Source organism: Furipterus horrens, unplaced genomic scaffold, assembly GCF_987537825.1.
Source record: "Furipterus horrens unplaced genomic scaffold, mFurHor1.1.pri manual_scaffold_1, whole genome shotgun sequence".
NCBI lineage: Eukaryota > Metazoa > Chordata > Mammalia > Chiroptera > Furipteridae > Furipterus > Furipterus horrens.
In genome coordinates, this window is record NW_028327171.1 from 6,893,159 (window position 1) to 6,910,475 (window position 17,317).

Below are 17,317 nucleotides of genomic sequence, written 5' to 3' on the forward strand. Positions count from 1 at the left end.
GAAAAAATAATTAACCAAATCCACTCAACAGGTAAATAGCAAAAACAAGTTTTTTTACCCCAGTTATTCATACTGTTCTTGTCACCATACTGTGAAGTCTTTGGTTCCAAGGAACTTAGGCTTCTCAGTGGATAAGACAAACGCGAGAATGAATTTAGTAACCAAAAAAGTCTAACAGAGACATATAATATGTGGCAGGGGATCAACACAAAGTCCTCAGCTAGCAAGCATGGGTAGAGCTGCAGCCAGGAGCCGTTGCAGAGACTGGGGTCTGTGAACTGGGACACAAAGCGCAGCCACGCTGCAGGAAAGCTCTTGATCCCTTTGGATGCCCCACAGGGTCTCTTCAGGGGAAGAGCAGAAGAAAAGGGACAAAGGCCATTGGGGAGAAGACGGAAAAGAGCCTCCATATTTTAGAACTAATTGAGCGAGAACTAAAGAAAGCTGGAGAGGACTTTAAGAACTTTAAGAAGTACAGTCAAGCACATTGTTAGGGGACTGGATTGCTCCTGCTGTGTTGGACAGACAAGAGTGGAAACCATGGTCAGTGAGGAGGCTTCGCAAATAAGGAGTTGAGGCTCCATCTGAGACAGGGTGTAGGTGGACACCACAGCTGAGAAGCACTGAGATTCAATCTCGAGGATTTGGCAGGACTTGGACATAGATGAAGAAAGCTTTAAAATGATCAAGGATTTAAACTTTGCCTTGGGAGGTGGCCCAAGGTGGGTAGATGTCTGGAATATTGAGGAGAGCCATTTACAAGGTAGAGGTGATGGAGCGTTTGGTTTGTGACATTGCTCTTTGGAAGTGCCAGCTACACATTGGATAGAAAATTGGGAGACAGAGTGCACTGTCACTCAAAAAAAAAAAAAAAAAAAAAAAAAAGCAGAGGATCCACATTTATATTCAGGGCTCTTTCCAGAGGGGAGGAACTTGAAGCCAGAAGAATAACAGAGAACACCAAAGGAAGAGAAGAGATCAAATAGAGATCTGGAGCCCAAGAGAGTGCTTTCTGTCAAGAGAAGAGGGAGAAAACAAAGGAGCAGTCAGAAGGGAGAATGGGAACATTCTAGAAGTCTTTGAGAACCTGTCCAAACGTGGCAGGGTCAATGATGCAAACGTACACTCAGAATGAAGCCTTTCCCACAAATGGCTTTAAAAATGTAGAGAGTGGCCAATGCTTTTTACAGAGAAAGCAATAAAATACTCTGAGCTGAGTAGAAGATGGGGGTCGGGGACAGCTTTGGGGAAGGGCATTGCAACGCACTTAGAAAGATGGGAAGTTTCAGACATTCACATATTTGGAACCCATCTTCGAGGTGGAGGGAGCAACGTGACTTGTAATCAGGAAGATAATGGGTTTGTTCAGGGAACAGGAAGAGGGGAGATTCAGCAGGTGTAGATTCTTTTTGAAGCAAAACTATGGGAAATATGACCAGGCAGGTTCACTTGGGATACTTTCCACAATCTCCTAAGAGATAAGCTTTATTCAACAGCCAATAGGGAGGCATAAAACATGTTTTTACACAATGCTTCATTATTTCAGGTTCCTCAGCAACAGAAATGTAACTGTGCCAGCATTAAGTTCCATTCTTTTCTAACCCCAGCCTAAGCAGGTTGGAGTGCTAGTTGTGGGACTCACCCTGGGCTGCTGGATCCAGAAAGTCACTGGGATATTTACTTGAAATATATTCACCTGGGCTGGGATTGTGCTAAAGCAGTCCACACTTAGGGTGACATTGAAGAGCACTGCCACAGACAGGCAGGGACTGGGGAAAAGCCAGGGTGAGAAAATGCCTCCCTTTTAGTATCAGACCCATGTGGTTTAGTTTCTTCAGTTAAGGTCATCAAATTAGATATATATTACATTTTGTACTGGCAACTAAGAGCCATCTACTGGGACCCAAGTTCCGCTGCTCCCTCCTGCCATGTGATCTTGGGTAACTTATTGTGATTTGGTTTCGGTGGGAGCCGAACTGAAGGTGTTCAGCGAGATTAATGCTCCCCACTGTGATCACAGCCCTTTCTCCTCCGAGTCTGCCCCGGACACTGCACGCACTCCTCAAGCCAGTCCCCTCACGTGACCTGGAGATTCCATACATCCACCATACTTGCACTCAGTGATCCATAATATTGAGTCCACATCCAATATTTGAATAATTTACAGCCCGAGATTTCTGCTGGTTAGAGCCCCATTTAGGAATTTAAAGCAGCATCTGGAAGCAGGCCAAGGATAAGCACTGTGGCCTGATTGTGTGAGAGGACAGTCCCACCCCTCCTCCTCTGTCGATTTTCAGAGAGGCTGGGCCCTTCCTGATTCAACGGTTCGGTAATGTTATCATGGGCATGCATCCTGGGGGCTAACGGGGATGTCGGAATTTTGGGAATGGAACTCAAACAGATCTGAATTCAATTCTAAACTCCGAACTCTCCAGCTGTGTAACCTTGTGCAACTGGTCTCAGCAGGACTGTTGTGATGACCGATGGAACGCTACAGAGAAAGCCAGCTTGTCACAAGAGCTCCATCCATGGCAGCCAGCACCCCCGTGGCAAGTTACCATCCAACTTACGTTTCACGTACAGGCGGCCTATCACCTTCGCGGTTCCATATCTGTTGGACACTTCACATACATAGCTGCCCGAGTCCAAGGGACGAGTGTTCTCAATGAGCAGCCCCGTCACGGTCTTCTGGAACCTTCCAGAAAGTTCCAAGGGCATGTTGTCTTTCAGCCAGCGGTAATCTGGCTCAGGATGCCCAAGCGCTTTGCAAGGCAGCTCCACACGCTGCCCTGCCATGGCTTTGCGATGATCAAACCCGTCCAGTATGGATGGGGCCGAGTTCGCTGGGTCTGCAGAAAGAAGAAAAACTCTTAGATGCACTGAAGGAGAAGCTGAAGCCATCAGTTAGAATCACAGGGCCTCGTGTCTAATTGAAATTCTATACGTCATACCAACTATGGATACAGATCTTTAAGGTTTTGTATAGGAACAGAAAAAAAGTCTCATCTATATAAGTTCCTTATGTTCAGAAATTGTAAGCGTTTTAAGCAGAAAAGGTTCTGCCTTTTATCCCCTACTAAACACTAAGGACTTCAGAATCATCATACTTCAATAGGAGTTGCCCCCTCAGGCCAAGAATTGGGTGCTTTTATAACCAGGAAATATTGGACTTCCCCTTTCAAGAGAGTGACAGTCACAGACACAGTAGTTGTTTAACATTAGTATACTTTATGTCACAAAGGAGAGTTTTACAGTCATTAAATTTGGAAGTGTTTCATTTATTTATTTCATGAATATTGTTGGAACTTCCAAGTCCAGAACCAGCCCAGCGTTAGGCATTGGAGACACCCTGGTGAACAAGACAGGCAGGGATGCCCTCACGGAGTTTATATTGTAGTTGGGTGGTGTGAGTGAGGGCAGCAGGAAATGTATTCGTAAACAGTACGCAAAGGGAGTTTAGCCTGCAGTAAGTGCAGTGAAGGGAATAAATGGGATGGCCGTGTGAGGGAGGGTGAACATGGTGGGGGTGGAGTGAGGGGGCTTTAGGAGCGGTCTTGATGGGCAAGCTGTCTGGGCAGGTCATATCTGAGTGGAGGTGAAGGAATGAAGGCAAGCAAGATCAGCAAAAATTAAATGGTTACAACAATAAAGAAGCTTCCAGATCAGCAGTTCTCAACCTGTGGGTTGCGACCCCTTTGGGGGTCAAGCAACCCTTTCACAGAGGTCGCCTAAGACCATCGGAAAACGCATATATAATTACATATTGTTTTTGTGATTAATCACTATGCTTTAATTATGTCCAATATGTAACAGTGAAAATACATCCTGCATATCAGGTATTTACATGACGATTCATAACAGTAGCAAAATTACAGTTAGGAAGTAGCAACGAAAATAATTTTATGGTTGGGGGTCACCACAGCATGAGGAACTGTATTAAAGGGTCGCGGCATTAGGAAGGTTGAGAACCACTGTTCCAGATTATCAATTGTAATATTACCCTGTTATTAGTAACTTACAATGTATAATTAGCTCTTCTACCAAGTAATGCTTGGCCTGCATTATAGTCTTGAGCTAAATACAGAAAAGGACAAAACCTTCTCAAGATCTGGGGCATGAAAACCACTCAGCTCAATGTCCAAGCTTGCTTGGGGACAGGGATGCTCTCAGGGATAACCAGGAAGAGTGTAAAACAGAGATCCCTGATGGGATGTTTAAAATAAAACTCAACGACCCTGACTTGCTCTCTCTTCTAAACCTTCCTGTTCAGGACGGCATGAGCAGCCACACTGGCCTCTGCAAGGACATCACAAAACAGATGTGGACTCCTGACACTGAAGTATCGTTGTCTTAGTCAGGAAAGTGTTACGACTAAGCAAAGACCTGGGTATCCTCCTGCTTATCCAGTAAGAACCTTCTAGAAAGATCTCTTTAACATGCTGAGATTCTGTCGTCAGCCACTGGGGGGCAGACAGCAGGCACGGATGAAAAGGACAGAATCAGCTGTCACTTCCCTGGCTTTCAGTGGCAACCACAGAGCCAGAAATCCTCAACCAGCCTGCAGCTCCGTTTGTTCTCTGGTGCCTTAGGAGAATGATGTGAATGTTCCATGGGATACGATGAGGGACCTAAATTATCTGCTAAGGAATCTGGGAGGGAGCTTCCAGGACTCTCCCCAAGTTCCACCCTTCATGAGTGGAAGGATTCTGTATTCCGTAATGACAGTCACGCACTTGTTAGACGGTGGGGCTCTGCAGGGATTAGGGACATAAAAGGCCACCATACCAGACACGCAGCCCTTCCTGGCACAGACCTGAGGCTTCATTCCACCTCCTGAAGGAAATTACAGACAAACTTCAAAAAGTGATGTTTTAACGAACAAGCTGCTTTCATATGGACTAAACACAAAATCTGTCATTTTGCTTAGAGGAGGGGTTGGATTTAGGGTAGGAGAGGTGACACATACAAGTGTCACCCCCGTTTGTCAGGGTGGCTCATAAAAATGCTTTGCAGGACAAGTCCACAATCTCAGGAAACAAAAGATTCTCGCTTCCAATGTTAGCCATAAAAAACAAACAAACAAACAAACAAAAAAACCCTCAATGATAACACTTAATTTTTAATTCTGCCCAAAGCTAATTACTGAGAGAAATTTCTCAAATATGTTCCAGATAGTGCTGTATAATTCTAATGACTTGTTCCCAAGACTGGACGGGACGAATGGTATCCATATTTAAAAGAAAAACTTAGAGGCTTTGCTCGCACCACTTACAAATATTAACACAAAATGGATCATAGATCTAAATGTGAGTGCTAAAGCTATAAAACTTTTAGAAGAAAAGATTGGGAAAAAAAACTTCATGACCTTGGATTTGATAGAATTCTTAGACACAACACCACAAACAAAAGCGGCCCAAAAAAAAAAAAAAAAAAAGAAATTCAATATTTTGAACTTCATCAAGGCACTATTAAAAAAAAAAGAAAGAAAAAGAAGCAACATACTGCAAAAACATATTTTCAAATTATATTTCTGCTAAAGGACTTACACCCCAAAAATATACAGAACGATCCAATTTAAAAATGAACAATATATTTGATTAGATCTATCACCAGAGACAAATGACTAATATAATAAACGCATGAGAAAATGCTCAGTATCATCAGCCAGTAGGGATGCCAATTAAAACCACAAAGAGGTATCGCTTTACATCCACTAGCATGGCTGTGATAAGAAGCGAACAGGAAGTGGGGGCGAGGAGGGGAGCAGAAACTGGAGCTCTCCTGCGGCGCTGATGGAACCGTACATGGGGCAGCCCCTTTGGAGCACAGTGTGGCCATTGCTTAAAACGTTAAATTTCAATTTACCCTTACGCCCCAAAGCCCCCTCTGAGATATCTACCCTAGACCAACGAACGCCTATGCTCACTCAAGGACTCGTACACAAATGTTCACAGCATGCTTATTTATGAGCTAAAAACTGAAAATAATCCAAGTGTCCATCGTTTAGCAAAGAGATAAACAAAATGTATAGGTACATAAAATGAACGACAACTCAGCAATAAAAGAGCTAATACTGATACATGTTACAGTACGGATGAACCTCAAAGGGTTTTGCTAAAGGAGCGTGATACACGGCGACATATTACACGATTCAGTTTATATAAATTATGCAGGAAATGCAAGCCTGCAGAAACAGCGGGTTAGTGGCTGCCTGCAGCTGGGGATGGGAATTAGAATTGACTGCAAGTGCACAGCAGGGATCTTTCTGAATGATGCGATGTTATAAAATTGAATTACAGTAATAGTTGTACAACTCTATACATTTTACTGAGATGATTGAATCGTATGCTTAAAATGTGCAAAGTCTATAACTGGTAAATTAAATCTCGATAAAACTATTTTTCAAAAAGTTAGCCTACTCTGATCAATTTTTTGAAGAAGACATGTTTACTATTTCTTTTACTGTTTTTAATCCGTTTTCTATCTATTTCATGAATCTATTTGCATATTTCCCTTATAAAAAACTTGAACTTATTCTCTGGGCGCTCAAATGATTTAGTCTTAATATTTACAGTTCATAAGTTTATTAGGCGATGTTGCATGTTGACTATTTTGGGTCCATTTTCTCAGGCATCAGTGCGTCACCTCAATATGAAGTAATTACGTATTCTTCAATTACAGGAAATGTCCTTGAATTATTACTTAAATACATATTTCGATCTACTGTTTGGTTTTCTTCTTAAAAGACTCTAATTATACACGTGTTTTATCATCTTTGCCTGTCACCTACATATTTTTCCACCAACCCTTTTACCTTAGTTGTTTGATTTTCTGCACATATTTATTTATTGGTCTTTACTCCCACATTACACTTTCCATTGCGGGTATTCTCTGCTGTATTCCTTCTAACTTTAATTTTATGACTATATTTTTAATAATTTTAACTTACACCATTTTATTATGTCACAGGTTCTTGCTATTTGGCCATTTTATTTATGAACTTGATTTCTGAATTATGCTGCTCTTTCAAAGTGTTAAACCATTTTCAAATACTAAATTACAGTTTTCATATGATGTGTAGACAGTTTTAAAAATTACTTCTAATTGTCAAAGCATTATTAGATTCATTTTCATTTTTCTTCTTGTAATGAAGTTGTGGGAGGTTAAACCTTTTTTTCCTTTTGTTCCATTTTAAAATGAGATGGGGTTCTTTGTTAATTAGGAGAAGCTTCTTGCAGGAGAGGATGAAAAGCTTTCCCAGCTTTTCCCCTTGATATTACTACTAAAAAACTAAAAAACTTAGCGCGTTTGTCAGAGCTACACCTGCTTTGGGAGGGTCCCACCTCTAGACATGTGCTTCCTAGAGCGCTCTGCTACTCGCCCTCTGAGGCAGTACTCTTGCCTTTTCATTATATAAGACGGAATTCCGCTGGAGCCTCCACGCTGCCAGCGCCTTCTCTCTCTGTCACTGTTAGCATTCTCTCCAGCTAACTTGGTTTCTAAATCCAGCCGTTTCCCTCAGGGTGAGTCTCTGCTCTTCGAAAAGGAGCATTTTCCGAATACCTCCAGTGTCTGTGAGGACCTAGACCGCCACTACCAAGTACAGCCCTTCGCTCTCATCTGCAGCTCAGAGTTCATGCAGGTCTACCTACGGGCTGGGGTCATTCTTAGACACATTTTCCCAGGTTTCCCCTTGAAAGCTTGTCCTCTGCTTTGGGGGAGGAGCATTGTTGTTTATTTTGCAGTTCCGCGAATATATAGTAGTTCCAATAGGTCTTTCCACAACCTACTGCTTCTGCAACTTGGCTGCTGTCACCCCGGTCCTACTGCTGTCAGTAGTTTGTCCACACCCACCCAAGAGTGTTTGGGGACTTCCACCACCCCGTTTTGTTGGAAGTGTTATCCATGTGCCTTTTCTTTGATCATTCAATTTGTTGTTTTAATTTCAGTAGAAGTTTGGGGTCATTAAAAATATTGCTATTAATACGTCTCCACCATAAGCATGTGTACACCATGAGCACATTTTAAAAAATAAATGTAAATCTAATTTAAAATGAAATGCATTTATCTCTTCTTTGAAAACTTAGGATTTTAGAGAAGTAATCTGCACTCACTCTTCTCATGTTTCAGCATGAACAACTCTCCTTAACAGACGTAATAACTGTAAGGAGGGAGAGAGCAGCCGCTGACATGAAAGAACAGGTAAGAAAAAATACGTTCAAGTTCTATGGAGACATCACTTAATTGTGCAGTTTTTTTTTTTTGCGCTGTAGCTTAGAAAACAGGTGGGCTATGGTTATACCGAGGGGCATGGGGAAGGGGAATCCAAAGAGACCATTATCAAGGACAATCAGTGCGTGTCCGGGAGGCAATGGTTTTAATTACCCCCCAATGTTGAATAACTTTCTATCACTTCTCCCTCTCAAAGCATCGCTACCAACAAAATTAAGGTATGCATTGCACAGAGTATTTTTACATTCTATAGGGCAAAGGTCATTCATATAGCATTTGATTTTCTAATTCTGAAATAGACGTTTCACATGTCTAGATTGCTCCATGAAGCTCTAACGCATCACAGCATGCTTATTTGCTCAGCAGATGGACCAGTAACAAGCCGATTGTGAAGATTATGCAAAAGATTGATATTTTCTCAAAGGATAAATCCCATCAAAGAAAGCACAAAACTGGCATGCTTATCAGAGGGGACACAACTGTTCTAAGATTTCCTCACTCAAGAAACTCTGGCCATGGAATTGCTGGATTACTGTGCAGCAGAAAGAACGAAGGAACTCTTACCATTTGCAACAACATGGATGGAACTTGAGAGAATTATGCTTAGGGAAATAAGCCAGGCAATGAAAGACAAATACCGTATGATGTCACCTAATACAGGACACTAACAAACAACACAAACAAATGAGCAAAATAGAACCAGAGGCATGTAAACAAGGAGCAGGCTAACAGTTACCAAGGGGGAGTGGGGTGGAGAGAAGGGGGGAAAGAAGGGAAAGGGTCTAGTCAAGGAACCAGCATGAAAGACCCATGGATATGGACAATGGGGTGGGGATTGACTGTGGGAGAAGGGGTATGTGGGGTGCAGGGGGAGCAATGGGGGAAAAGGTGGGACAACTGTAATAGAAAAAACAATAAATAAATTTTCTAAAAAAGAATAATCCTGGAAGGGCATGGGAGGACATGAATATCCCTTTACCTTTAAATATGGCAACCTCCCCAACATTGGAGGCGTCATCTGTGGACTAAGAGGTATGTTCTCTATGACCCTGCTCCTCACCCTCAGTTCTGCTGGGTGGGAGGCATGGTGGTGCTGGTTGGCAGTGCCAATGACAGATCACACAAATATGTACCCCAAGGTGTTGTCTTCCAAAGAGAAGCCATATTGGGCCAAAGGAATTTAGAACTTCACCAAAGTATGAAATGGCTTCACTTGGAATATCTATATTTGTACTGTATTGTATTGGTATTGGTTAAAAAAAAACCCCGTGCAGTTGATAATATTTTGGGGGAAAACCAAAGGCTTCATTTGAGCCATGAATTTGGCAACGTGCGTTGAGCCATCTCAGGGCAGAAGGAAGAGCAGAAGCCACACGGGCAGAAGGAAGAGCAGAAGCCGCACGGGCAGAAGGAAGAGCAGAAGCCGCATGGTCAGAAGGAAGAGCAGAAGCCACACGGGCAGAAGGAAGAGCAGAACTCGTACGGGCAGAAGGAAGAGCAGAAGCCACACGGGCAGAAGGAAGAGCAGAAGCCGCACGGGCAGAAGGAAGAGCAGAAGCCGCACGCACAGGCCCGGTGAGATCTTACCTGATACAAAGAGCCGGGCGCTATTGCTCTGCCGTGTCTCCCCCGTGTATCTGTGCCGTGTGACGCAGCGGTAGTTATACAATCCATCTTCGTTCTGTACATCTTTAATATACAAGGCTCCCGTGGATGTGATGAGAAATCTAGATCCTGAGGGAGAGGAACAAAGGCAGCCCAGTGAATCACAGAAGCAAAGTCTGAGTAACTCTTTTCCCTTGGAGAAACCTCAGACAAAGGCTCATAATAGGTGTGTGTGTTAATTCAAAGGTCCAAACTATTGTAAATTTTCAATGGCCTAAATTAGTAGTTTTTAGTATTTTACACAATAAATATAAACTTAGAAGATTTAATGTCATTAATTTTTTTTTTTTTTTTAGGTCTAGGTCATGTATTTATATTTTAGCAACAGAGTTGGCATATAATTGGTATGTAACTAATTTAGCAGATTTTCTCTGATCATCGCTTTTCTCTTAGCATGTGACAGATTAAGGGACTATGAACTATCTTTTTCAAATTTTTACCTCGTATAAATATAAACTTTAGCCTCAGTTTGAAGTAGTTCAATAAATGCACAAAAATAAAGCAATAAAATATTCCACAAACTTCTCAGAAAAGACTATCTGATTTCCCCATAATGATTATGAACACTTACTGCTGCATTTTAAGACAAAGCTCAATTCCTCTTATATTCAGTGTTTCAGAGTACTTTACTATTTCTTTTTTTTTAACTTTTCACTGGATTTTGAGCGTTATTGGTCAGTAAAATTATGTAGATTTCATGCTATTTCTTAATTACTATTCAGATAATTGACAATGACTATTTTTCACCTGAGCGAGAAAAACATCACACTCGGCCATTCTCCTCCTTATCAGCGTAGGGCACAGTGTTCTCTTACAGGTGACATGTGGTTTTATAACCACATAGAGCCTCATTTTTCTTCAATGATCCTTTCTCCTTCTTTCCTTTTGATTCAAATTGGCCTCTTCCAGCCCAGCACCCCGACTCATCAGAGCACCCCTCCCTTGCACATCCACTCCCTGAATCATTAAGCCCTCGGGATAACCAGGTGTGGTCTGTGTCACATCATCTCAGGAACAAAGCCTGGGGTCTGTCGACCGCAGAGGAAGGTAACATCCAGCTTCATTTGTGTTTGAGCCCCGGACCCAGGAAAACAGAATGATCCCACCAGCCACATCCAGGTGAAGCCAGACAGAATGATTCTATGGCTGACAACATCAGGACCAGATGCAATGATCCCTAGCACCGACCATGACCCTAATGATGATTAGAATTCACATATTCACCCTGATTAATGATGTTCCCCCTACAGAACCCAACTTCTGAAAGCCACTGGGAGCCAGGCCTTTGAGCATGAGCTCACGGGCATGGCACCATTTTCTTAAAAATAAACCTTTACTTTCTTGGCTGCAAACTCCTGTTTGGATTTGACTAAGCTTTAATGCATGCAGGGGGACGAATCCTCTGAGTTCAGCAACAATTTCTGCCTGTAAACTCTAGTTGTACAGAAATGGCCAACATTTAGAAATACACATGCTGCTTTAAAAAGGATAATGATGATTTTTTTTTCTTTTGAAAATGTGGCTAATATTTATGGTTCAAGTATAATTTGATGATAAACCAAAAAACAGCAAAAGAATAAACTTCGCAGTGAGTTGCTGCCCCTATGCTGTGGGTGCCTCAGTATATTTCCTGCCACTGTTAGGCTCTTTCCTGTGGAATATTTCTGCACCTGATACAATTTTACTTGAAAGAGGATATGATTTTGTCTCTTTGGGAAAAGACTAACATGCCTACAATTCATCTTCTTTTATTATTTGTTTTCCTTAGGTTCATTTGAAACATCTTTTGGTTTATTTTAATCAGAATTTACCAGGGATCTTGACTTTGTTGATTTTAGGTCTCAAATATTTACATTGTGAACACAAATCCTACAGTCCTTGGTTATTTCTTGTAAAGGCTATACCTTATTCATCGAGTATTTGCTCAAATAAAATAAAAAGGGCTTATGATTTCTTATGTAACATAAGAGCAATTCAAAAGGAATTGGATAGGAAAAAATCATAAGACAAATACTGATCTAGCATAAGCTTTTCAAAGAACACAAATTAAACATTGTCTCAAATATCTTTAAGTAATATTAAATTAACTCTTTAAACAATTCCATGCAGTTACTTATTTTAAAATATGCTATAAATACACTAAATATAAGAATAGCTGGAAAAGCAAATGCTATACATTGCAGATATTTTTGCTTTATCCTTCCCTCAAAAGAAAGTAACTAAAAATACTTTTTACCACTTGTCAGGTGGCATCACGCACCAAGCATTTCTAACCAGTACATATTGTGTATAATTGGAAATTTTCCCCTTTCAGTATATTTTGCATACTTATATGATGCTGTAATAACCAGCTCCTTTAAGGTGCATAGTGACAGAAAAGGACAAAAATATTATGCATCTGATTTCTGTCACCTTTCTAATGTGGATTATTTTCCTTAGCATTGACAAGCCATCAGTGGTGGCAAACGGAAGTGGAGCGCACTCCGCGGACTGCTGCTCAGAGGTGCTGGGAGCGGCACGGGACACAGGAGTGACTTGCGTGTATTTATTAACCCGCTGGTGCCTGAGAGGGCTCTGTTCTCCAGGCACATTTAATCTCATCACACACGTCTCTTCTGTAATAGCTAACCTTTCTTAAAAACTCACTTAGCATGCAAATAAGACTCTCTGGAGACACGATGTTTCAGAAAAACGTGAGCCTTGTCTGTCTTAAACATTTTCTGAGATATTCGCATGAAGGGAGAAGACATTGCTTGATTACTGTACTTAATTCGAACTACCTCTGTCTAGCCCCTCACCTCTCACTGAAACCCACCTCAAGATCGATCAACATGTTAAAACATAAAATTAGGATGAAGAATAGGAGCCTTTGGTTAGCAGGAGGGCCACAAAGGCCCAGGGTCCTTGGGTAAAGTCTGAATTCCCAAGGCTCGTGAAACTCAAGGGACAACGAAGGCACAGCAAATTTGTCTTGGCTCCATGGTGACAAGGAATCCTTGCCACAGCACCCCACTTCCTTCTTTACAGCATGAAAGACTTTTGTATCATTTGAATTAAACAGGCTGTTAAATGGGATTGAAGAATGATGCTTCCATTAAAATAGAAAAATACTAAAATATATAAAGTATTGATATTATCAACATTGATATTAATAAACTGCACACACATTCTCTCTCTCTCTCTCTCTCACACACACACACACACACACACACACACACACCCCTTTACTACCCAGAACAGTCTGGCAATGTATAACTGTGCAAACCCAAAATTGTATAGGTAACTTTATTTCCCTTGGAAAACTATTATCCCTTTAGATGAAAACATTTCTGAATTATAGTACATACTTTGCGTCATGTTAAAAACACCGCCAGTCAGTCAACTGAACAACAGTGAATGATTTTTGGATTCAGGGTCATCACTGGGGACACTGATTATTGAGCTATGCTGCTCAGTTGCTACAGGAATGGCTTCTCAGCATGCAGTAAACGGTCCCCAGGTGTTTAAGTCCCTGGTTCCGCCTTGAATAGTTTACCTGCTCCCTCTTTCACTCCCGAGCTAGTGGCCGTTATTTCTCTCTGCTGTCAGTACTCCTATCAGCACACCCATGATGTGATGCATTCGGGACGCTGAGAGGTGGAAACCAGTCATACAGAAGCTGTTAGAACTCCACACAGACTCAGAGTAAACGGTTAGGAGTAAATGCTGGAGCAGTTCTCCAATGTTAGGTGACATGAGTTTGTATGTTAGAGCCGCTGAAAGTAACCCCCAGCTTAGTACCAGTCCAGCCAGTCTGGCGAAGCTGAGCCCAGGGACTTCTGGGATATTTCTATCAAGACACATAAAACCACCAAAGAAAATGGGACATTTACAGAGTTGGGAATGTTGTAGGAACACGCAAGGTCAAAGCCTACATCCACATTCCTCTGGCTGTGGTGGTACTAAGTGGCAGAGAACGCAGGGACCGGCAGGTCCTGAGGTTCAGACAGAGTCTGTATATAGTGAGGGGAGGTGGTGGGGAGAAGGGCCATGTGGAGCTTATTTTCAGATCCTTTCTGCGGCAGAAAGGGCTACAGTCGTCCGTCTCTATATCGCGGTTCACTTATCGCGGCCTCACTGTATTGCGGGATTTTTAAAAATATTATATTTAATTATTTATCGCGGATTTTTCACTATATTGCGGGATTTTTGCGGTACTGTATACGCATGTTGTTAAAGTTACGTAGGTTTAAGAGTGTAGGATAAATGTAAGTTTCCTGCTTCGCGGGGGGCGGGGGGTGGGGTCTGGAATGTAATACCCGTGATAAGTGAGGGAATACTGTATTCACAGAAACTCAGGGACTTCCTCCATAAGCATCATCACATCATTGAACGAGAATATTACCTGATGTTGTGTGACGTCTTTATGTATTTTGGATATCAACCCCTTGACAGAGCTGTTGTTTACCAATATCCTCTCCCGCTGGGGGGGGGGGGTGCCTTTCTGTTTTGGTGGTGTCTTTTGCTGGGCAGAAGCTTCCTAGTTTGCTATCGTCCCATTCTTTTATTTTTGCCTTTACTTCCCTTGACTTTGCAGTCAAATTCATAATACCTTCTCCTAGACCAAGGTCCATAAGTTTAGTACCTATGCTTCCTTGTATGTAATTTATGGTCTCAGGCCTTATATTTTGGGCTTTGATCCACTTTGAATTAATTTTTGTACGTGGGGACAAACTGTAATCTAGTTTCATTCTTTTGCATGTAGCTTCTCAATTTTTTCCCAGCACCATTTATTCAAGAGGTTTTCTTTCTCCATTGTATGTTTTTTCCTCCTCTGTCGAAAATTATTTGCCTAAATACATGTGGGTTTATGGGCTGTCAATTCCGTTCCATTGGTCTCTGTGTGTTATGTTCTGTCAAAATACCATGTTATTTTGATTACTGTCACTTTGTAGTATAGTTTGATGTCAGAGAGTGTAATATCTCCAGCTTCATTTTTTTTCTTCTCAGGATTGCTTTAGCTATTCAGGGTCTTTTGTGGTTTCATACGAATCTGATGATTTTCTGTTCTACTTCTAAAAAATGTCATTGGGATTTTGATGGTGATTTCATTGAATTGGTATGTTGCTTTGGGAAATAGGTACATTTGAAACCTATATAATCTTTTAACCAATATCACTCCAATAAATTTAATGATCAAAAAGAATATTCCCTAGCACATTTATCAGTATCTGATCATCAGATACGGAATCTGAAGTTTCCAAATTAATCATTCCTTGTCTCTCATAGCTCACCCAACAGAAGGTCTGACTGTTCCTTCTATTAAAATATATTCTGATCATCCACTTCCCTCCCTCTCCACTGCATGACCCAGAGCTAAGGATCAAGCCTCTCTACATCCTATTTCCTCTCCTGCTTCTCTCAGCCCATTTTCCACTCCACATCCATGGTCTTTTAACCCAATGAATCATTTAGAACATTTTGTGTCAAGACAGCAATGCTACACCAAATCATTTATAGCAGGCTACATGATTCAGGCTCTGACCATATCTCAAGACCCATTCCTTCCCTCTCCTCCTCTTCCACCATGCCCTGCCACAGTGTCCCTCTAATTACCTTACCTGGAGGGCCCTGAACCCAGATCTCTGCCTGGCTGGCTCCTTCCCATCATTCTGGCCTCAGTGCTTAAGTCAGCTGTCCAACGACATATGCCCACCTCGACCACATTCACGGTCATGCTCAGAGTACTAGATTGCATACATCGCTGGGAAGTTATCTTGTGTGTGTTGCAGATTGGTTTCACATTTCTCTCCTGCAGCTACCATATCAGGAACTTGATTTGTATTGTTCAACTTTTCTTCTCCATTCCACAGAAGGGTGCTTGGCTAGGCTATCCGAAAATTCTTGTTAAAGGGATGGGTGGATGAAACAGTCTATCATTCCTCACACACAAAAGGTCTCTTTTTAAGTTTGGGTAAAAAGAAAGCAAATGAAAATACCTCTTTTTAGGTTTCAACATGGAACTTCCTCATGCATAATATATAAAGAGAGTAATTTCCTCTCTTGGCGTGACTATAATATATTCTCATATAAAAATGAGTATATTTAAAGACTGTGGTGCTAATTATCCTCCCATTATGTTCTCTGTCCCCTTCCTGTGCAGCCAGGCTGCTTGATCTTTAGTAGGGATGACAGTACTTTCAGGAAGATTTTTAAAAGCATATTTGATTTTTCACTTAGTCAAAAATATATTTTAGGGCTTTTATTTGCTCTTGCAATCTGAACTGAGTTAATAGCAATTAAAAGAATAAATGGCTTTCCTAACAAGATGCCAAATGGAAGTACAACACCACGAAACTTTTATCAGCTGTGCCTGCCACCTCCAATAGATAGCCAAACTGTGTAACGAAGCTGACCTTTCTCCTAAGCAGTCTTCATAAGTTTCTGAAAAATTAGAGGAGCACAGGGCTCAAATCTAAGTTCTAAGGATATAACACTAGAAATGAATTTCTGAATGGATATCGTACATTTTTTTGGTTTGAAAGTTAAATCAGCATGCACTACAATAAAAGTGAAAATAGAAAAAAATATATCATCTGTGATAACTTTAAAGTTATCAATTTCTCTTCATTCAGATGTGGATTGGGGCAAAATTTATCAAAAACTCACGGTTTGGTTCTGAGTTAGGTCTATTCTGTGATGTGATGAGTGGGTGACAATCCACGATTAGACGCAGGTATGAAGAAACGAGGTAGTTCTGGAGTGACTGAGGGACCTTGCAAAAGTGAGCACTGAAAGGAACTTATATGGAGAGCTGTGTCTGAGAGAGAGAAGGAAGTAGGTTCTCAAGATGGCTAAGCTGGTGTTAAGGGCTGAACTTGGTTCCCTCCAAAATTCGGAAGTTGAATACCAACGCTTAGTATATCAGAATGTGACCTTATTTGTAAATGTGGTCATTGCAGATATAATGCATTAAGATGAATTACATACACTGGAGTAGGGTGAGCCCCTAACCTAATCCAATGTGACAGTTTTCCTTGGGAGAAGCAGAAATCTGCACACAGAGATATCTGGGCATTAATCCTAATCCTAATCAGCGCCGATAGGTAGTGCACGCTTAATACGAGCCATCGTTGCTCTAAACATCATAGGCTTTGACCCATTTAGTTCTCACAGTGTCCCCAGGAGCAGGTACTGTCATTATTCACCTTTTTACAGATGAGAAAAGTGAGGAAGAGAGGGTGAGTGACCTGCCTGTGTTCACAGCCCTGTGAGCAGCCCAGCCAGCACGCTCCCCTGGTGTTGTGCTGGGAGCTCCCACCCTCACCCACTGAGCTCCCTGGCTCTGGGTCACGGCCAGAGGGTGACAGCAAGGCCGGGCCCCGTGGGGAACGGTGTGGGACAGAAGCGTTGCACACAGGAACACACTTAAACTAAAGAA

General features: G+C 41.7%; 1 protein-coding gene across 1 annotated transcript in view; it reads right to left on the reverse strand.

Moving 5' to 3' along the window:
• DSCAM (DS cell adhesion molecule) overlaps positions 1–17,317 on the reverse strand; it is a 425,587-nt gene that overhangs the window by 215,910 nt on the left and 192,360 nt on the right. The window contains exons 4-5 of the mRNA XM_090271008.1: positions 9,820–9,966; positions 2,571–2,849 (exon numbers count right to left, since the gene is read on the reverse strand). Coding sequence (XP_090127134.1) covers positions 2,571–2,849; positions 9,820–9,966 — 426 coding nt within the window. The remainder of the gene's footprint in view (positions 1–2,570; positions 2,850–9,819; positions 9,967–17,317) is intronic.